This window comes from Tachypleus tridentatus, chromosome 12, assembly GCF_004210375.1.
Source record: "Tachypleus tridentatus isolate NWPU-2018 chromosome 12, ASM421037v1, whole genome shotgun sequence".
Taxonomy (NCBI): Eukaryota; Metazoa; Arthropoda; class Merostomata; order Xiphosura; family Limulidae; genus Tachypleus; species Tachypleus tridentatus.
The window spans coordinates 105,273,082-105,296,580 of record NC_134836.1 but is presented as its reverse complement, the minus strand read 5'-3'; the positions used below and the strand labels follow the sequence as shown (position 1 = coordinate 105,296,580).

Genomic DNA, 23,499 nt, shown 5'->3' with positions numbered 1-23,499 from the left:
ACCATATCTAGCACCAAAAACCAGACTATACAACCATGTATTGCACCAAAAACCAGACTATACAACCGTGTATTGGACCAAAAACCAGACTATACAACCGTGTCTTGGACCAAAAACCAGACTATACAACCGTGTCTAGCACCAAAAACCAGACTATACAACCATGTCTAGCACCAAAAACCAGACTATACAACCGTGTCTAGCACCAAAAACCAGACTATACAACCGTGTCTAGCACCAAAAACCAGACTATACAACCGTGTCTAGCACCAAAAACCAGACTATACAACCGTGTCTAGCACCAAAAACCAGACTATACAACCGTGTCTTGGACCAGAAACCAGACTATACAACCGTGTCTAGCACCAAAAACCAGACTATACAACCGTGTCTTGGACCAGAAATCGGACTATACAACCGTGTCTTGGACCAAAAACCAGACTATACAACCGTGTCTTGGACCAAAAACCAGATTATACAACCGTGTCTAGCACCAAAAACCAGACTATACAACCATATCTAGCACCAAAAACCAGACTATACAACCGTGTCTAGCACCAAAAACCAGACTATACAACCGTGTCTAGCACCAAAAACCAGACTATACAACCGTGTCTAGCACCAAAAACCAGACTATACAACCATGTATAGCACCAAAAACCAGACTATACAACCGTGTCTAGCACCATAAACCAGACTATACAACCGTGTCTAGCACCAAAAACCAGACTATACAACCGTGTCTTGGACCAAAAACCAGACTATACAACCGTGTCTTGGACCAAAAACCAGACTATACAACCGTGTCTAGAAGCAGTTTGATTTGGTTTGTTTTGAATTTCGCGCAAAGCTACATGAGGGCTATCTGCGCTATCCGTCCCTAATTTAGCAGTGTAAGGCTGGAGGGAAGACATCTAGTCATCACCACTCACCGCCAACTATGGGCTACTCTTTTAGCAAGAAATAATGGATTTGTCCATCAAATTATAACGCTCCCACGGCTGAAAAGGCGAGCATGTTTGGTGTGACTGGGATACGAACCCACAACCCTCAGATTATGAGTAGAGTGTCTTGACCTCCAGGCCATGCTAAGCCGTCTAAAAGCAGAAACGGACTATACAGCCGTGTCTGGGACCAGAAACCGGGTCAAACAAGAGTGTCTAGGATCAGAAACCAGACTATACAATAATATCTCCGACCATAAACCGACTACATAATCTCATCTGTGACTTATTAAAGAGACTGGGCTAACCATTTGCAGTTGTTTATTTAAAGACCAGAGGCAATTTTCTATTTATCGACTAAGATAATTATATATGATATTAGTTATAGAGAGGTAAATAAGTATTTCATATATCTCTATATTTTTAGTCATTTCATGGACATAATTTCAAATTACTTGAACATACGAATGGCATTCAAAATAAACATAACCACTGGCAAAGAATGCGTGGTTTATTGAAGTTATACCCTTGTGCAAATTAATTGAAACAACAGGGAAAATTACGATTTTTTCAATTTTTTGCATTTTATTTCTGAGAATCGAAAAATTGCTCACAAATTAATACATGATATGACCGCCTTTATTTTTCAGAAGATCATTAATCCGCTTTGGTATCGAGTCCACGAATTGACTGCAATCTTTACTAATTTTTGGATCGCGGTACCACACCTCAATTATGGCCTTAATTAGCTTATCTTTTGTAGTACAGTCTTTTCCCCGAAGTCTTTCTTTCCAAATCGTCCAAAGATTTAAGTCCGGAGAGTTTCCAGGCCAGTCCAGCACCTTTATTCGCGTTGCAGTCATAAAATTCTTCACAACTTTCAATGTGTGGCACGGAGTCAGATCTTGCTGAAAAATGCCAGATCCATCTGGAAATCTCTTTTTCAATTCTTGAACGATTCTTCTCTGCAAAATATTGATGTACTGTGGTCCTCGCATCATACCTTCTACGATATGTACGCCTCCGACGCCATAGTAGCTGAAAAAGCCCCAAAACCCCAAAACGTTTTCTTCAAGGAATGTCTTGCGAACTGATTGATGTAAGATTCTCGAAGTTTCTCACCTGGAAATCTGCGAACATGCAGACTTCTTTCACCCTGTACGAATAAATGAGTCTCGTCACTAAATAATGCCTTCTTCCATTGTTCTTGCATCCAGTTCTTGTATTTTAGACCCCATTGATACCGTGTTTTCTTTACTGAGTTGGTAAGAAGTTGTTTTAAACTGGTCTCTTTGCCCTTGTAACGCAATTTCGAATGACGTAATATTCCTCAAAATTTCGTCATATATCCCAAACATAAATCGACCGTACTGCAAAACACAGCTAATGACTCCGTCTGTGTGAAAAAAATGACTATTAAAGGAAATCAACGGGTCCAGCGAGCCTACACCGGTCACCATGCTGAAAATATTGTAAAATGACCATTTGTTTAAATTAATTTGCACAAGGGTATACCTTGTATGTTATACATGTCTAAAGTACAAATAAACATAAAATAATAAATTATCTCAGAATTCACAGTGTGCGCGTACCGTATTTCAGTCTTTAACATATGAATATATATTGTCAATTCCGTAAAAACATTCAAAAACGTCCAAGAAGGAAAGATAAATCAGCAAAGCAAGAGTTATCTTCTGTTGCGAGTGTTGTTGTTTTTTGATGGTTTTTTGTACTACATTAATTACAAAAAGAGCATTCGAAAGTAGAAATAGAGGGCTGCTATATCCATGTAATTTTATTATACATTACGTGGTAACAAAATTTTACTTTGTTTTTCTAGAATTAGATTGTTATATATATTTCTATATTTGAGGAATTAATTAATATTAATTGAAAGACCCTTTGTGTTAGCATACCTCTCTCCGGCACACTCTCGCGACATCTATCGTTTTAGACATAAATTATATTTCGAGTGGTAACGCGAAACCAAATTTCTGGCTTTGTAAGTCCGCAGACAAAATGCTCTGACACCTGGTGAATCCGTAAATTTAGGCAACATTTTAATTTTTGGATAAAACTCTGACAAATACTATTTCCTTAATCGGATAAATGTGTTTTGATTGTTAAAATATTTGATGTTGTGTTAAGAGTAAAATTCCTGTTCTCGATACTGTAAATTAGTTCTCAGTTAGTGATATCCTTGCGCAGTTAAACAATACAAAAATAATAGGCTATAAATTTTTATACGTATTTAATCAAATTTCAAATTTATTAAGTCAGATATAACAAAAAAATGGTTTTGGGATTCCTGTAAAAACGTTACCCGTAGTGAAAACGAGAAAACAAAACAAAAAAAACTACAAATATTACAAAACCACAGAAAACATTTCTTCCAAAAAATACAAACTATATCTAACATGTAAAATAGAAATCATTTCTTAGTATACGTAGTTAGTGTAAGTTTAAATGTGCCCGATCTAACTCTTAGATTCAGATTTGGTTTTGAATTTCGCGCAAAGCTAGACGAGGACTATCTGCGCTAGCCGTCCATAATTTAGCAGTGTAAGAGTAGAAGGAAGGCAGCTAGTCATTAACATCCACCGCGAACTATTTTGCCAACGAATTGTCGCCTTGACCGTCACATTATAGCGCCCTTACGGCTGACCCCATGTCTGGTATGATAAAGATTCGAGCACGCGACCCTCAGATTACGGGTCGAGCGAGGCCTGGCATAGCCAGGTGAGTTAAGGCGTTCGACTCGTAATTTGAGGATCGCAGGTTCGAATCCCCGTCGCACCAAACATGCTCGCCCTTTCAGCTGTGAGGGCGTTATTATGGCACGGTCAATCTCATTATTCGTTAGTAAAAGAATAGCCCAAGAGTTGGCGGTGGGTGGTGATGACTAGCTGCCTTCCCTCTAGTCTTACACTGCTACTACTACACTACTGCATACTTGTGCGAGTGCTTAAACAATGTCATTCCTTCAGGTAACCATCGTACCCATTAGGGAAAAATTAAAATATTGTTCCAGACACAGGAACTACAAAACTATTTATAAAATGTGCATCATGTAAACATTAAACAAAAATCATTATATAAATATGTCACATATGAAGACAAGAACTAGATGTCCAACTTCCGTCGTATAGATCTATATGAACACGGTGGTTTGGATAATATATACCAGCTTCCTTTGAAAAGTGAGTGAATAAATAGCTAGTGTTAACCTAAGTGTAAAAGACGCCTAACAAATATATTTACAAGGACGACATTTCCGACAATTCCCTTTTAACATGTAAATAAGTAAGGAATTATAACGTGGGACACATCAAATGTTAAAGTCCGAGACTCGATTCCCCTCGATGGACACAACATATGACTCAGTGTGGCTTTGCACTGAAACAGCCAAACCAAAACTTGCAAATTTCAAAATTAATTTTCAAACTTGTATATCAAGTGCGTTACATTAATTTTGAACTGAATTTAAGCTGAAATTCTTACGGTTTCTGCGAACGAAAGCTAGCGTTTATCGCATACTTTTAAAATCTTATGTTTTAATTCAGCACGTCAGCAAAAACTTTCACTACGGTTCGCAGGCATCTCTGTGGACCTCGTTACCCGAAGAAAGTCAAACGAATTTTATGTCGGCGAATTAGAATTTCTAAATGCCACGCCTTTGTGTGCGAGAACCGTCTGTATAGCTACGAGATTACACGATGGGAAAAACAGTGACGTAGATATCATTGGATTGGTCAATTCGGAAAATGTCAAATGGCTTTCACTGTCGGTGAGTAAATAATATGTCCTGATAGAAAACAGCAGAGATTCGTTAGCAGCCGAGACCAAACGAACATAAATCGTGGCCCTCCCCAAAAAAAAACAACAACAACTAATTATTATTATTTGCCGAGATAAAGGAAAGGCGCATTTTTTGTGTTAGAAATCTTTGCCTACTGTTGAAAAAAACCGGGTTTATCGGAACGTTTGGTAAGATACAGAAATCAAATATCTACCAATAACTCATAGCTTTCAATTACATGCCCTCCCAGAAACCGGGTTTCGATACCCGTGGCTGGCAAAGTACAGATAGCTCAATGTGTAGTTTTGTGCTTAATTCCAAACAAAAATACAACTACGTATTTTTATCAGTAAATATAACTGTTTTTCGACGTCAGATATTAAAAATAAAATTATTTTGAACCAATCGCTTCAGCATCGCTTTAAAATTATCTGAAATAAACATTAAGTCTAAGAAACAAATAGATTTACTAAATCAACGTATCCCTTCTTAGTTTATTAAAAACAAGAACATGTGAGAGTTTTGTTTTGTTGTTCTTGAGCAAAAAGCTAAATAAAGGGCTATTTATGCTCTGCCCACCACGGGTATCTAACCCGGTGTCTAGCGATGGAAGTATAAAGACATTCCGCTGTGCCACTGAGGAGGGTGAAGCAACACGTAAGAGAAGAAGCTTCCTTTTCACAATAGTCTTCCCTGGTGGTTCATAGGTAAATATGCATATTATGCTAAAACTCTGAGTTCGATACCTGTATTGTGAAGAGAACAGACAGTATGTTGCGTTGGTGTGCGTAACAATAAATAAACAAACTTGCGGCTCGGCGGTTGGCTCGAGAGTTCATACACTAAAAATCAGGCTTAGATATTTGTAGTGGGCACAGCGCAGAAAACCTATTGCGTAGCTTTTCGTTAATAAAGACTTTTAGTTGCGACCCATATTGCACTCGTTTAAACAACGCATTAGTTTGTTTGTTTTGAATTTCGCGCAAAGCTATTCGAGGACTATCTGCGCTAGCCGTCCCTAATTTAGAAGTATAAGACTAGAAGGAAGGCAGCTAGTCATCACTACCCACCGCCAACTCTTGAGCTAATCTTTTACCAACGAATAGTGGAATTGACCGTCACATTATAACGCCCCCTCAAGCTGAAAGGACGAGCATGTTTGGTGTGACCGGGATTCGAACCCGCGACCCTCGTGCTTGGCCATGCCGAGCCTACTTTGTATCTTAGTATTACATGTTATACTAATAACAAAAGACTCACACAAGGTATGTATCCCTTACTTTGTATCTTAGTGTTACATGTTATACTAATAACAAAACACGCACATAAGGTTTGTATCCCTTACTTTGTATCTTAGTGTTACATGTTATACTAATAACAAAACACGCACATAAGGTATGTATCCCTTACTTTGTATCTTAGTGTTACATGTTATACTAATAACAAAACACTCACATAAGGTATGTATCCCTTACTTTGTATCTTAGTATTACATGTTATACTAATAACAAAACACTCACATAAGGTATGTATCCCTTACTTTGTATCTTAGTGTTACATGTTATACTAATAACAAAACACTCACACAAGGTATGTATCCTTCACCTTGTATCTTAGTGTTACATGTTACACAGATTTAAACACCACATCACACAAAATGTATAACCCTTTTTTTTTCTATCCTAGTTTACATATTACATTGGTTTTAAATAACACCACATCCTATAAACTGTATATTCTTGTTTTTTCTCCCAGTGTTACACGTTACGTTGGTTTTACAGAACATCACGTCATACAAACTGTATAACCCTCGTTTTCTACCTTTCTAATTAGAGCAAGCGTTCTCGAATGAAATATAATCTCATGCTATCTTTAAGCGTTCTCAGTGAATGCGAAACTGGTTTTACAAATTCGCCTTAATCTCGTCAGCAATGCTTTGGGAATTGAAACAGCCAAGGAAAATTACTTTTGTACAATAAAACCAGGGGTGTTTCGTTCAGCTCAACGCTGCACAATAGGCTATTTGTATTCTGCCAATCACGGACATTAAAACCTGGTTTTTAGGGCAGTAAGCCTGCAGACTGACAAACACAAGAGGACAATATTGGAAAAGAAGGATTCCTGAATCGAACGTTTACTGCACTTATTATCCGTCTTAACGAAGTATAGATGTATATGAATACATAATTATATGAACTGAAACTATTTCATATAGACGTATTTCATCAAACAATTACATGAAGTAATACAATTATATATATATATATATATCTATTCTACCACACAATTAAATGAGCTGAAACTATTTTGTATAGACCTATAAGACCACACAATTACATGAACTATTTTATATTGACCTGCACGACTACAGAATTACATGAACTGAAACATCTTCATATAAACGTCTTTAACTACACAATTACATGAACTGAAACAATTTTAAACATATCTATAGAAATTATTTTAGGAGAGTAATAACATTTCCCATTTATTTCTCACTGGTGCTACATTTATACTCTGCTATAAATTGTTAAAGTGAAACTTAACTCTCAATTAAGACCAATTTATATGTACTGTGGTAAAACAGATCACTGGTGACACAATACGCCTCTGAATTTAGCCTAAATGCCACAGACCTCTAGCTTTCGATACACGAATCTGTAAATGGTGGTCCTTAAAAGTGAAATAAGTCAGTCCAAGTATATTATTTGTACAATATAGGAATGTTGAATGTGAATCGTAAGTGCACGTAAGCAAATAAAAAATTCGGTTTGTTTTTCGAAATATTTTGGTTTTATATATTTTTAAATAATCTGTTCTCTGAAAGTATCGTGACAGTAATATTAAGATTTTTTATTTATTTATTTTCTTAATTCGTGATTATTTTAATAAAACTTTTTTTTTCGATTTAATCTACAAGCCATGAAAGGACTGGCAAGGAACCATAGCTTTGCATCACTCACCTTGACTTTCCAGCATTATTATTATGGCTAAACAATGAATTGAATCAAAGTAAAATGGCTCATATTAAACCGCCGAAACGGTTTTGGGGAAATTATAACGTACAAAATCTTGTACAAAGTCTATATCTTTGGGCCCGACATGGCCAGGTGGTTAAGGCACTCGACTCGTAATCTGAGGGTCGCGGGTTCGAATCTCCGTCATGCCAAATACGCTCGCCCTTTCAGCCGTGAGGGCATTATAACGTGACGGTCAATCCCACTCTTCGTTGGTAAAGGAGTAGTCCAAGAGTTGACGGTGGGTGGTAATGACTAGTTAGTTACCTTCCATTTAGTCTTACACTGCTAAATTAAAGACGGCTAGCGCATATAGCCTTCGTGTAGCTTTGCGCGTAATTTAAACCAAACTGAACAATATCTTTGCCCGATATTCTATTGATACAATCCCAAAAGGTGGCACCAAAAACTTCACTTTTACGAATACAGACGAGACGAAGTGACAGCCATTTCGAGAAATAAAATCTTGGAAAGAAAGATAAAAAAAATAAAATTTCAACGTCTCAAATTTTGATTGTGTTCCACTTACATGAGAGATAACACTAATATTGGATCTACTGAAGTCCGAGTAGACCAGGACGTCTTTAATGCTCGTTCGAAAACACATTTTGTATGCAAGTATTTGCTTGTTTTTGAATTTCGCACAAAGCTATTCGAGGGCTATCTGTGCTAGCCGTCCCTAATTTAGCAGTGTAAGACTAGAGGGAAGGTAGCTAGTCATTACTACACATTGCCAACTCTTGGGCTACTCTTTTACCAACGAATAGTGGGATTGACGGTCATATTATAACGCCCCCACGACTGAAAGGGCGAGCATGTTTGGTGCGACGGGGATTCGAACCCGCGACTCTCATATTACGAGTCGAACGCCTTAATACACCTGGCCATGCCGGGCCGCTCTATGCAAGTGTAAGGTTATAGTGTGTGTGTGTGTGTTTTCTTATAGCAAAGCCACATTGGGCTATCTGCTGAGCCCACCGAGGGGAATCGAACCCCTAGTTTTAGCGTTGAAAATCCGTAGACTTAAAGCTGTACTAGTGTGGGGCTAAGATTATAAACGTTTTCTTCTTCTGCTATTAAAACCTATGTTTTTCTTTTACAAACTCGAGTTTTCTCGTTGTCTTTAGTTACAAGTGGTAAGTATCCACTGTTACATTCTTCATCCACATATTGGATTAATATTTGCTTATAATAAAAATTCCCTTGGGCAATGTTTTCAAGCAAACAAGGTATAGGTCAGTGTGCCATTTTAATTTGCCTTTTAATTTATTTACATTACGTCACTATGGCTACCTTACCCTTGACCTTACAATGAGCTTCGGTAACTCCTTCACTGCTGTTTATGTCTTCCTCCAAACCAATTTGAATTTAAATTTGTTCTGAGTTTTCTTTATTTATGGCCTGTTGTTTCAAATGTTCTTGATGGTTCAATAATTAATTTTTGCCTACGTCAGTAATGTCGCTGTTTCTCCATTTTGCCATTATTGTTTCTCTTATTCTCCAATACATCTCTATTACTCGTCTTACCCTGTGTAATATTACACCCTTTCTTCTGGTTTCGTCTTTCTACGGTTTCGTTATTTTCTTGTTCTACTGATGGTTTTTTTCTGACCATATGTATTGTTTCGGGAGGGATTTTTAAAAATAAATTTCTAGTTCCTCTGTGTTGTCCCTTTTATAAGTATGTTTTAGTCCTCTGTTTTATCCGTATTGTAAGTATATTTTAGTCCTTTTTGTCGTCTCTATAATAGTTCAGTTTTTGATTATATGCTCTCCATGCTGTAATTATGTTTTAGTCTTCTGTGTTACCCTATTACAATTATGCTTTAGTTCCCTGTGTTGTCCCTATTATAAGTATGTTTTATTATCCTGTGTTCCATACTAGTTCGTTTTTCATTCTATGGTATTCGTGCTGTAATTACGTTTTTACCTTTTATGTGTCCTTATTATAATTATATTTTGATTCTCTGTGTTGTCTCTATCATTAGTATATTTTAGTCCCTCTTGTCGTCTCTATAATAGTTCGGTTTTTGATTCTATGTTGTCCCTGCTGTAGTTATGTTTTAGTCCCCTGTGTTGTCTCCATGATAATTCTGTTTTAATACTATCCTGTCCCTGCTGTAATTCTCTTTTTACCTTCTGTATTGTCCTTATTAAAATTATGTTTTGACTCTCTGTGTTATCCCTATTATAATTCTCTTCTGTTTTACTCCAGTTGTACATGTGTGTAATGTTTATCAGACTTCAGGTTTTCAGTGCTATCCTTATTACACTTTTCTTATAGGTTATTGCTCTTATTTGGTCTGTGTTATTTCTCTTACACTTCTGTCTTTTTTTTTTTATAGACCTGGCATGGCCAAGCGTGTTAAGGCGTTCGACTCCTAATCCAAAGGTCGCGGGTTCAAATCCCGGTCGCACCAAACATGCTCGCTCCTTTCAGCCGTGAGGGCGTTATAATGTCACAGTCAATCCCACCATTCGTTGGTAAAAGAGTAGTCCAAGAGTTGGCGGTGGGTGGTGATAACTAGCTGCCTTCCCTCTAGTCTTCCACTGCTAAATTAGGGACGGCTAGCGTAATTAATACACTTTTCTGGACAATAATGACATCAACTATAAACTTTGGTTAGTTAATTTAAAGCAGAACGCTAGAAACACACTAGACTCGCAGCTGTAGGTGTTAGGACTAGTAAAATGGAGTAAGGTTTGGCATGCACTTGAAGCTCAAATCTTAACAGGTCAGCAGCTCTTACTTATAAGTGTATGAGCTTCTGTGATCCATCTACTTAACAAACAAGATTACTTTGTTAAGCTTCATGTATAATAATTCAACAATACGAGATGCTGTTCCTCTTCAGTTGCTTTATGGTGTTTATTTTGTTCGTTTTGTTTTGTGTTTTTTTTCGTAGTTATTCCATGAAAGCAAACCAGAAAAACTGAAATTTATGAATACTTTTGGTTTCTCTTTTAAAATAATAATTTAAAACCAAACTCACGTGATAGTATTTCAAGACGTCCTGTCAGAGTGTGTTCCAGTGGTAAGCGTGTCGGAGTGAGGAATCGAGGCTCTGTGATTAACGTCTTTTTAACGTAGAGAAAATAAATAAAAATATTGCGTTTGGTACTACGGGGCTGTGAGTGCGTTATAAAAGTGACAATCAAAACCCACTATTCGATTAGTTTAGCCCACAGGCTGAGGGTGAATGGTATTGACTGGGTGTTTGTCTGCCCCTTGGCCTACCATCTTAAAAGTCAGATCGGCTAGTGTAGACAGATGGAGTTGAAGTCAGTGTTAAACGCTACACAAATCACAGCCATCCATGTTGACTTCAGAGAAATTATTAGTTCGTTTCCACTAATGAACATTTATTATAATTATTATGTTTGTGTTATACAAACGTCAGTAAGGCTCTCCCGTTGCGATTGGTCTAGATTGGCTGTCAACATTTTAAGCGATACAAAATGTGAGCTGATTTAAATGAAAATGATTCACTTATGTGAAAGTGCATACGACATTTTGTGAAACATCTATACGTGATGAGAAAAAAATGGATATTATTTTCGGATCCAGCGTACATGCTGGATTAATTACATGTTGCATGTAATCGCTTTGAGATAATACAACCGTCTCGCAGGCCTGTGTAATTATTATCTCATATCATTCCTTTTTATGTGTCGGTTAAACATTTTTTCCAATGAATTTCTGAAAATCAAGCAAGTGTAGTTTGATTTGAATTTCGCGCAAAGATACACGAGGGCTACCTGCGCTAGCCGTCCATAACTTAGCACTGTCAGACTAGAGAGAAAGCAGCTAGTCATCCACCCACCGCCAACTCTTGAGCTACTCTTTTACCAATGAATAGTGGGATTGACCGTCACATTATAACGCCCCAACGGCTGAAATGGCAAGCATATTTAGTGGGACGAGGATTCGAACCCGCTACCCTTGGATTACGATTCGAGTGCCTTAACCAACTGGCCATGACGTACCCGTATTTAGAGTATACGAAACCTTGAGTATTTTGACTCCATAATCAGTATTCAGCTAAAAAGCACTATGTTTGTGTATCAGTAGAATTCTGGTATTAAGCTTTCCTCCCTGTGTAAGGCAACTGATGGTTTTAATCTGTGATCAGACAAGAGTTTATTAAAACAAAACTATATCAGCCAATGATTTGTAAATCATAAGTGACCCCAATAAACAACAAATTATAATTTTTATTACTCCTGAAGTACATTCTGTTGTGATATAAAATAGACAGGAGACGTCTCCCTTCGTGAACTGGTACATTTGTTATAACAAGGGATGAGACAAATACTGGTTTTAGTTGGATATCATGATATCTGATAGGATTTGGATATTTTTGGATCGGATAGTAGATGTTTGGCCACACATATTGAAAATGCGTCGCAAGAATTGGCTACTACATTATTATAGTGTAGTATTAAACTAGTTACTTCGTCATTCGTTGTTTTAATTAATAACGGTGTAGATGAAAATGTTCTGTATGAGTAAGTGACCATTGCAGGCTCTTTAAGGGAATGCGGCACATGGCAACGTCAAACAGTACTTTACACTTCGATCACCTCTGTTACGAATATTGTGTGGATTGTGCTTGTCATTGCTATCGCTACTGTTTCATAGACCTACTGTATCATGAGGCAATACAATAAGTGGGAGCGATTTTTATTTAATGCATAACAACCATGTCCATATTTGGTGTGCTAGCACATATCATGTGTGAAACAAATGGAATTACTGTAATAATATTATTAAGTTATAAATCCTCGATTGAGATCCAATATCGTTATCAAATTGACCTAAAAATTAATATGCAGTCGAATCTGATTTCATTGGATAAAGCAATATTTGATAGGATAGTTCCTTGTCAGAATTAGCCTAACATATTAATTTTATTACATTAGGTAAAGTTAAAACTCAGATGTGAACACTTGTTTGTTTGTTTTGGAAGTTCGCACAAAGCTACTCGAGGGCTATCTGTGCTAGCCGTCCCTAATTTAGCAGTGTAAGACTAGAGGGAAGGCAGCTAGTCATCACCACCCACCGCCAACTCTTTTACCAACGAATAGTGGGATTGGCCGTCACATTATAACGCCCCCACGGCTGGGAGGGCGAGCATGTTTGGCGCGACCCTCAGATTACGAAGCGCACGCCTTAACGCGCTAGGCCATGCCAGGCCCCAGATGTGAACAGAGAGGGTCTCATAAAAGCAAAGTCTTAAATATTAGTGTTAACGTTCTAAAATTTAAAGAAGTGTTAACCACAGTTTAACTAAAACAACAATACCTGAGCAACTTTCTCGCCCATATGATGTTTACTATGTGTCTGCATCTCTCGCAAAAACTTGGACGTATTTGACGAATGGCTATTGTCCTTCTGTCTACTAACGCCCTCTGTTGTCAGGTTACTTAACGATGGTGACTGAGCACGATGTTGACGAGTTCTATACCGTGAAAGATCTGAATCAGAAGAAGCTATTGGGAAGGATTTGTTTAGATTGTTTGCAGTAACTGTAAAAGAACAAAATAAATAAATATAAAACCGTAAAAAAAACCTCAATGCAAATCCTAAAAAAGTGTGCTAATCTTGTTAACGTATAAAATGCTAATATGGAGGAAGCAATGTCTTTGATTAAGAACAAAAGACCTAAACAAATTCATCACAAACTTTGATAAGTGAAGTTCATAGCTGGTTTATATAATATTAAACAATACTTTAGTACCACTAATGTACCACTAGTACCAATACTTTAGTTAGATTAGGATAATGCGCAGTACAGAAAGATGAACGTAGCAAAAGAGAAATTTGTTATGATAGCTTCATCCACTGAAAAGTAAACTGAATCCACACTAATAATTAAACAAGAGCAATGAATGAATCCGGTTAGCGAATGAAGTTTCGCGAACAAAACATGACAGATTAAAATTAACAGAAGTTACCTCTGCAACTTAATAACTAATTTACTGAAATTTAACAAACAAGTTATTTTTCTATTTAAAATCAGTAGTTAATTTTATGAACACCTTATAGAAATATGTTAATTTACTAATAAAATTTGCGTGTAATAAGTCTCTTAATAACCAACAGATGGCGATATGGCATAAATTCCCTCTTCATATTTATTCGACCATTTCGTGGTAAGATGGCTTTATTTCGGGAACCTGATTATTAAATGCAGTAGTAACAGTAATAACAACAATTATAATGTTATCAAAAATCTAGCAAACACACTTAAAAAAACTACAAGTAAGAATTAATAATAGGCTAGCACATTAATTAATTAATTAAACATCTGGCATCTTTGTCATGTAACTAAAATCATTATCTCCACATAGTTTTCATAACTTTGTTCTACCCAGACTTCAGATATTGTGATTAACACGAGGTCTTTCTTTGTTCTACTTATAACATAGTGCTGAGACCAGTAAGTGACGATCGATCAATGAACTATGAACATTTATGTAAGAACAAAATTCCACCTGCTTCAAACACCTATGAACATTTGAAAGTCATGCATAGTTTATGAAATTCTTGGCAAAAGTCTGACTTAAGCAAAGCCGGCCATTATGACACAACGACAATTTCTATCCATGACGTAAGTTTTCAAGAACACCTGCCACAAACAGAAAGGTCACGTTAATTAAAGACAAGTTAAATTTAATTATTTTTCACTAACTATTTTAAATTATATATTTAAGTTATTCATATTAAACTGTTTTATTATTATATATTCAGGTTACTAACCAATATCCAATCAACAAAACCTTACTCTGAGCATTTAGTAACAAATATTTTTATATAATGCAGTTCTATTTGTCTTGAATTTCGCGCAAAGTTATACTAGGGCTATCTGCCTCTAATTTACCAGTGTAAGCCTACAGGGAAGGTAACTAGCCATCACCATTGGGCTACTTTCTTTACCAACGCATAAAACCTTTGCAGGCATTTATAGTGATTGACCGTCACATTATGACGCCCCCAACGCTAAAAGAGCGAGCATACTTGACGCGACGGGGATTCGAACACACAACCCTGAGAGGATTGCCTTACCCACCTGGCTATGCCGAACCGAAGGTTGAGGTATTCTAGTTGTTACTTCTAGGTTCCAGTATGACCAACTTTGCAATAAAACTGTACACAATAATTATTTTTCCATTCCTGAGACATAAAAGCTTGAAAATCAATCATGGAAACCACTACTGCTTTATTCTCCTGAAATTCAAATAAATTCTACTTTTTATGTTTAAAAATGTTTTAAGGAATCCATTAACCATAAAGAGATAAAAACTGGTATATAAATTAATATTACACAGCAATGCACACAGTTTAATTATTACAAATTCATACGGATTTATCTATCGATTTGCTACTAAAAGTTTGTAAAAGCACCTTTTACGTCTAAGCGTCACAGTTCTAAACAAATATATATCGTCATGTGACAACATAATTTTGTGATCTAAATAAGCGGTTGGTGAAGTTTAAAACCGTCTTTTTATAAAAGTGATGTGTTAACCTTTACAGAGCAACTTCTCGGATTGTTTCCATATATTTATCAAATGAGTCTTTGAGGAAAGTAAATTTTTGTGAAGGAAAAGACGCGAAAATGGATTGAGTAACTTCGAATAACTTTCGTTTAGGATTAAGACGATAATCGCCAATTCGTTTACATTCAGGTCGTGTTCACATTTTGCCCTACATTAATGCAAACAACCGTAAACTTCAACCGGTAAAAGCTAAATCCAACATGGACTCTGTATTCGTTACAGCACAGGCACTTTTATCCTTAATATGTTAAAAAATACATCTTGGAAGAGCTAATGTTCTTCCACTACTCAAGGACAAGACAAACAAAATAGTTAATGAATGTGTAGATAATAGGTACATGTGTAGTCAAGTGAGATGAGAGACTTCATATTTTAAATCAATATACTGCTTACTTTTGTATATTATATCAGTTATCTAAACTTTGTCAGAAATGTTAATAGAACTTCGTAACTTTTTCTCTACCGTTCCAATGAATAAATGTAATGTTATTTAATCTGGTTCAAAAAGTAATAATAACAAAAATATCATGTTAAACCATTTCAGTGCTTTAATTTTTTTTTTTTTTAGATTTCGCTACTCGAGGGCTATCTGCGCTAACCGTCCCTAATTTAGCAGTGTAAGACCAGAGGGAAGTCAGCTAGTCATCACAACCCACCTCCAACTCTTGAGCTACTCTTTTACCAACGAATAGTGGATTTGAGCATCACATTATAACGCCCCCACCGCTGAAAAGACGAGCATGTTTGGTGCGACGGGGATTCAAACCCACCACCCTCAGATTACGAGTCGAACGTCTTAGCTCACCTGGCCATGCCGGGCCTTTCCAGTGCTTTAAATTAGAATGAAATTATATCCTTTCATTGAATGGATACAGAAGGAGTGGATACAAAACACAACAGTAAACTATTTAACTTTTTGTTAGAATACAAATACTTCATAAGGTTGATAAATAGACAGGAAGCAAGAACACAGTAATAGAACTGACCTCTATTTTCGCAGCAAATTATTTTTTGACGCTAACAATATGAAACAGGTAAAATTCAAATGTTTGTTTCAGAATGAGACAATTTTAAACCTCTAAGAGTATGAACAAAAGTGTACTTAATGTACAGACCAGCCAACATGGTGGGATCCTAACCCATTCTTAACAGAATATTTTATTAAACGGCATCCCCAACAGCTCGGGCGTTGGTTCAAAAAAACCATTCACGTTTGAGTTTTGTTTTTTCCAGATATTCTATTTTCAGAAAATTTGGAAACACGGTTCGTACATATTTAAACTATCTCACACATTATCTTCATGAAGTCTAATAATAGGGATAGGGCAGTACTTTGAATGTCTTTGTAATCCTAACCAGAAATCGGTTTCGAAGCAGCATTAAAGTTCACAATAATAGACTTGTCTGGTAAGAAAGGCCTTATAATTTAATTTTGTTTTTAGTTTTGCTAAAATGCATGAATTTCAAACAAAGAAAGTTTTTAGTCATTTTTCTAAATGGCCCGGCATGGCCATGTGTGTTAAGGCATTCGACTCGTAATCTGAGAGTCGCGGGTTCGAATCACCGTCGCACCAAACATGCTCGCCCTTTCAGCCGTGAGGGCGTTATAATGTGACGGTCAATCCCACTATTCATTGGTAAAAGAGTAGCCCAAGAGTTGGCGGTGGGTGGTGATGACTAGCTGCCTTCCCTCTAGTCTTACACTGCTAAATTAGGGACGGGTAGCGCAGATAGCCCTCGAGTAGCTTTGCGTGAAATTAAAAAAAAAACACAAACAAACAAAACATTTTTCTAAACCATCCAGGATATTTATAACATTTTTATGTTCTTCCAAACAAGAACATAAAAACAACATTCATCGATAGTCTAAACATTTTTAAGCCTTACTGTTAACAATTAGGTTTACAAAATTCAGATCACACTTTGTTAGAGTAGTAATACCTTCCATGGACAGTAAAAAATATATTTTTTATGATTATCTGCATCAGTCATCTCTAGGATTTTAACGGGCCTAGACGAATAAAGTTTCGAACAACAGATTTAAGTATTATATTGTTTTGAAATATGGCTTGTTTATGTTATCTGTGTTGGTAATCTGTAGGTTTCTAACAAATCTAGATAAATGGAATGTCGAACGACAAAATTTACATATTATGATGTTTTAAGATGTATTTATAATAATTTACATAATGTTTATAAGATTCAAGTAAATTAAATGTTAAATAATGTGAACAAGTGTTTGTGTAAATCAGCACATTCTGAGAGTCTTGGAAATAAGTTAAATTAAATGTTAAATAATGTGAACAAGTGTTTGTGTAAATCAGCACATTCTGAGAGTCTTGGAAATAAGTTAAATTAAATGTTAAATAATGTGAACAAGTGTTTGTGTAAATCAGCACATTCTGAGAGTCTTGGAAATAAGTGTGAAATAAATACGTTTATTATCTTAAGAACTCCTACAACTCGCGCTACCATTAGGAGAATACTTCGTAAGCAGGACATAATAAACAGGTAAATAAAAGTTTCAACACTTGCAGCTCCAGAACCAACGGTCCAAGAACAGACTCGAGAGGATGGAAGGATTGGTGGACTACCGTTTTGGACGCTGCAAGCAAAACTTACGAGTCCTTATGCTTCTTATGTAACACACTTTGTAATGGTACTCACTCCAAGTTCCAAGTTTCACTGTGTCGGTATTTGGGTGTTGATGTTAAATACCCAGGAGGGTCAGGTACATTTGACTCACTCCAGATTAGACCATAAAGTTTGGTTTAAATTTCGCGCACAGCTACACGAGAGACATCTGCCCAAGCCATCCCTAATTTAGTAGTGTAAGACTTAAGAGAAGGCAGCTAGTCATCACCACCCACCGCCGACTCTTTGGCTTAGTGGGATTTACCATAACTTTATTACGCCTCCACGGCTAAAAGGCCCACATATTTGGTAGGGTGGGAATTCGAATCCGCAAACCCCAGATTGCAAGTCAAGTGCCCTAAACACCCATAAAGAGTTAATGTATGTTTCTATAAGATATTCTTGATGTAATGATGATTGTACAAGGATTGTTTGTTTGTTTTTTGAATTTCACGCAAAGCTACATGAGGGCTATCTGCACTAGCCATCCCTAATTTAGCAGTGTAAGACTAGAGGGAAGGCAGCTAGTCATCACCACCCACCGCCAACTCTTGATCTACTCTTTTACCAACGAATAGTGGGATTGACCGTCGCATTATAACGCCTCTACGGCTGAAAGGGAGAGCATGTTTGGTGCTACCGGGATTCGAATCCGCGACCCTCAGATTACGAGTCGAACGCTCAGTTTGTTTGTTTGTTTTTTCTTTCAAAGTTAACTTTAACACACTATAAAACGTTTGTAGGAGTGGTTGCGGTGATTGTCTGACTCAACGAATAGCCTATACAACTTTTACATTTTTAATCATTCTATCTCGTCTCCTGTTCAATTGAAAAACACGCCCACAAATATGAATTTTTCTGGTCCGCCCATTTAACACATTTTATATTCCAATTAAATAACTCAAACTGCCATTTTGAGAATAAGCAGTGTCGAAAGTCAGTGCCGATTGTTGTATTTTTTTCATGAGACTTAATAACCCTCATTATGAATCAACACTATACACTTGATGCTAACCAAAGTCAAAATGTCATTGAATTTCAATACTAAGTAAGCTCTAATGACAGCTCAAAACATATCATTCATTTTTCATGACAAATATCCAAAGTATTTATCATTTGTTCTACATCAGCTTTCCGTTGTCTCTCCATTCGTGTATATTCGAATTTTAATTATAAAAAAAAACAACTTAACTTAAAACGGAAATTACAAAATGCATAGAACGCAAATTACTTCAGTTTAATATCACGTGTTGTCATGGTGATAGACCCAGTGCTATTAACAGGTGGTATTCTGGTTTAACATTATCCCTAACACTTATATGCATTACTACATACGTGTATTGCAGATCGCGAATCGAGTGCCTTATCCATCTCGCTATGCCAGGCTTGTTAGGTGCTGTTAGTCTCATTTATTACTTATATGGTCCATTTACAAATAAGGTTCACTCTATTTTTTCCTTTATATTGTTTTCGCTGAAAGTGCTGGTAGGAATAATTAGTACACGTATTTCTATCAATGCACTTTTATTATTAAAATGTTTTAAGTTGTTCGCATAATATTTGAATTGAAGATGAACCCTAACCTTCTAAACTGGTCAATCTTGAGAAGAAAATATTGGGTTTGTATCCAAAAATTATCCTTAACAGTTAGGGTCTCCAACTGATGAAACAATAGATTATTATCTTTACAAAAGGTCCAAAATGGCCAGGTGGTTAGGACGCTCGACTCGAATCCCCGTCGCACCAAATATAATGGCTCTCTCATCCGTGGGAGCGTTATAATGTGACGGTCAATCCCACTATTCGTTGGTAAAAGACTAGCCCAAGAGTTGGCAGTGGGTAGTGATGATTAGCTGCCATCCCTCTAGTCTTACACTGCTAAATTATGGATGGTTAGCGCAGATAGCCCTCGTGTAGCTTTGGGTAAATTGAAAAAAACAAATAAATATCTTTATAAATAATACCTTTTCGTTGCTGGTTTAACTTTATCTTTTTAACCGGCTAAATATCATGACTCAATCATAAATTTAAGTTAATTAGCCACCAAAGGCGCTGATCTGAAAACTTTTAAATCGATATCTTTCTGCCGCATTAGGTGTGAATATGAAACAAGCAAAATCACTTTGGTCGCTTGAGAGAAATGTGTAAATAAAACACGTGAAGAAATGGCTCAAACATTGATTAAAACTTGAAATATAAACGTTAACGGATATTATATAAAATATTATATATTATATAAAATATTATATATTATATAAAATCACTTTCGTGTCAGCGATTGCATTTTTTGTCAAACTTTCTTAACAAATATAGAACTAATTCTGTTTAATTCAAACTAACATTAAAAATAATTCTAGGAAATTTTTTCGTCAAATTGTCAAAATTATTATTTTATTGTTGTTGTAGTGAGCAAAAATTCACTACTGACCTTATTTAACAATAGTTAAATTATAAACTTAAGGAAACAAATACCACGACAAAGCGAGTGAGTAAATGAAACTTTAGCAAGTAGCAAGACATGAATAAAAACATATGAAATCGATCCACGTTTAAGGAAAAAAAAGGGGTTATTTACCTTGGCCAATGTCAATCGTGAGAGCTCGTCGACGTTGAGGGTCAGTATGGCGGCCGGCAAACTGGACCTGACCCACTGGACAACAAGACATGAAATCACACATACAACACATACTAACACTAGCAGTAGAGCTGAAATACAATCAAATAAAGGTTATCTACATCTGCTCATGGATTGTTCGTACGTAATGATATTGTATGCGTTTGGAAGTGAAGCCCTCTGGTGGATCATTAGGAAACATAAAATCAGTGCTGTTAATAAAAACTAACTGAGGTAACACGTAGAATAATATTTTTACAAGTGCACCAAAATAAACAGATTAACACTAACAGCACTTTAAAACTCTTAAAAGCGCAAAGTCTTTCACACAAGACTTTGTAAAATAACTCTTATTTTGGAATGAACGCTGAATCCAAGTTTACAAAACGAAGTTTTGGAGACTGTCCCCTGTTAATAACTGCTTCTAATTCCTCTTTTGTGATTTATTTTGTAAAGATCTAAGTGTTTCGCTCAAACAATTTAAAAAATCACAAAACAGCGAAGAGACAGACGCTTAATGAAAGAGGTGGTAAACGTGTGGTTATAGTTTTTAATTAGTGGTGTTTGGATTATGCGTCGCTAGATTATTAAAGGCTAAGCACTGGTGTTAATCGTTGATTGAAGCGTAAAATCGAAAACAGTTTTCTGGCCAAACACATTCAATAAACTTTTATAGTAGCTTTTGATACGAAACAGTACAACTGTTTAATATCGTATACGCCCCTCTATATTATTCATTGCCTTTTTACAATAATTAGCCCTTTATCGTCTCTTAATGGGTGTTGTTGTTTTTCCGTAACAGTATTTGACGGAAAAATACGCGTAAAGATGATAAAGGGTTAGATCCCATACTATTTTCATAACTGGTGTATTTTTTTCTATTACAATAATTTTCATTGTGTTATTCCTAGTGTAGTTGATTCAGCTTTGTTTTTTTTAAATAACTGAACAAAAGAAAGCATAGCAAAGTAAATAGATCGTGAGCCAGTTATTTCATATTAAATAACTTATGCACATTTACAAACGTTTAAAAAAAGGCTACGTGGACAATGAGCAGGTGTAGATACGACGGAAATTACTTATACAAGATGCACATTTTTAACACACTAACATTAAGTAAGATACTGTAATACACGTAAACTACACATACTACGAAAACATGTGTCAACATCAATATCTTAAAACATTTGTAACATTCAATACGCATTAGAAGAACAAATTATTCACAATAGAATAAAGGTACGTTTTTAAAGGATTCAAATAGAATAGACTCACGATCTGAATGATAGCTGACTGTGCCTATTATCACAACTTAAATTTTCTCTTCTTTTTATTTTGTATGTAATCCATAAACATTAAACTATTCCTTGTTACGACCAGTTATGTTGCTTTTCACCCTCATGGCAATAGAGAAATGACTACAAGGAAAGCAATGAATTGTGCTTGACTTTCTTCAAGTACAGGAAACATAGCATGCTCTCAATGTCTTCGTGCTTAGCAAGTGATTCAACTATATCAACCCATGCGATAACTAAGTAACATGGTTGCATGACACAGAGACGCGAAGCCAACAAGTTACAAATTCATGCAATAAAGAATTACACCATTCGTGTCCCTTACCTTTCAACTTTTACAGAGTCTTAATGGATAATTGATAAGTTTGGTTTCTTGAGAGGAAAAAGGAAAAATTCAAACCAACAATGCATTTGCCTAAATTCAACAAAATTCAAAATGCATTTGCAAGCTAAGCATCTTGTAAATAAAACCCTGAATTGCTTGGTTGTAAAACTTCAAGCTGATTGATCATGGTACTAACAAATAGGATCATGGTTAACAACTAGTACATAATTACGATGCTGGGCTCATTTTGGAAATGTAAGGTAGAATAAATTTAATTATTCGTAAGGTTTACTTAGTAGCAACTAAACTTCGTTTCACGATAATCGCGTAGAAATTACAGCGGGAACCTTCATTAACGGTTCTTTTCAGCCTTGTATTATTAGGGACATATTCATTTAGGCGTGAAATTCCTTCTGATTAAACAGTTCAAAGCAATGTAACTTATTAACGGACCTCTCCAAAAATAGCCTGCTATACGGATTTTTTACGTATACGTCTTAGTTTTAAAGCAATTGAGTAAGTTCTAATCAAAGTTTCTCTTTCAGAAAACTCCGAAATCGTTTTAAACAGAGGAGTAATAGCCTATATTTATAAGTCCAAGCTGCATCCAAATGTTGCTGTAAATGGTGATTTATCTTAGGGTTTGTTTGTTTTTTTCACTGAAGATACCAAGAAACAGACATCTGCCTTTTCGTTCAACTTCGTATCACATTAAAATAGGTAACGGGTAGAGTTTCCGTCAATATTTCAATGACGTTTAATTTTTTTGAAAAATATAGGTAGGTAAAAAAAATTACTTTAACATGATGTAACATGTACACGTGGTTTCACGTGACTATGTCGGAAAGAACTTTTACAGGTCATGTTAAACTTTAAATGTGAAAATGATGGCTCTGGAAAATATGTAGGAAAGGCCTCTAAACATTTTTTCAGAGTAGTTAAATCTCTTACGTAACCAAGATGAAGCGCTTCATAAAAGAAATAAAGAAGTTTCTTCTGTAATTTATTCTGTTATTTGGACACCTACCGGTAGTTAAAGCGGCTGTGACGTCAAAAACAAAGCACTTTTTCGAGGTGGAAAGGAGAGGAACATTAAATGAAATGATAAACTGGAACCTACAGATCAAATTATGTCCATCTACTGTACCATCAAACTTTGCTATCGTTATTGTTAGTGTTAAATTTTAAGGTTTTCATCACAAAAATGAAGGTCGCTAAATACCACTTGATTTTTTTTTTATGAGTGCAGTGGATTATTAGAATTCGAATTGTTAATTTTTGGATTATTCAGTATTTTAGAACAAAGAT

The 23,499-nt window shown here is 35.9% G+C and overlaps 1 protein-coding gene across 6 annotated transcripts in view; it reads right to left on the bottom strand.

Annotated features, from left to right (window-relative positions):
* Positions 1 to 23,499, bottom strand: part of LOC143234240 (voltage-gated inwardly rectifying potassium channel KCNH6-like) — a 209,746-nt gene that overhangs the window by 27,317 nt on the left and 158,930 nt on the right. For 4 of the 6 annotated variants that reach the window (XM_076471453.1, XM_076471454.1, XM_076471449.1 and 1 more), the window contains 2 exons: positions 20,533 to 20,607; positions 13,066 to 13,289 (listed from right to left, as the gene is read on the bottom strand). In XM_076471453.1, the coding sequence (XP_076327568.1) occupies positions 13,066 to 13,289; positions 20,533 to 20,607 (299 nt within the window). The remainder of the gene's footprint in view (positions 1 to 13,065; positions 13,290 to 20,532; positions 20,608 to 23,499) is intronic. The other 2 variants (XM_076471451.1, XM_076471452.1) reach the window with 2 other exon arrangements.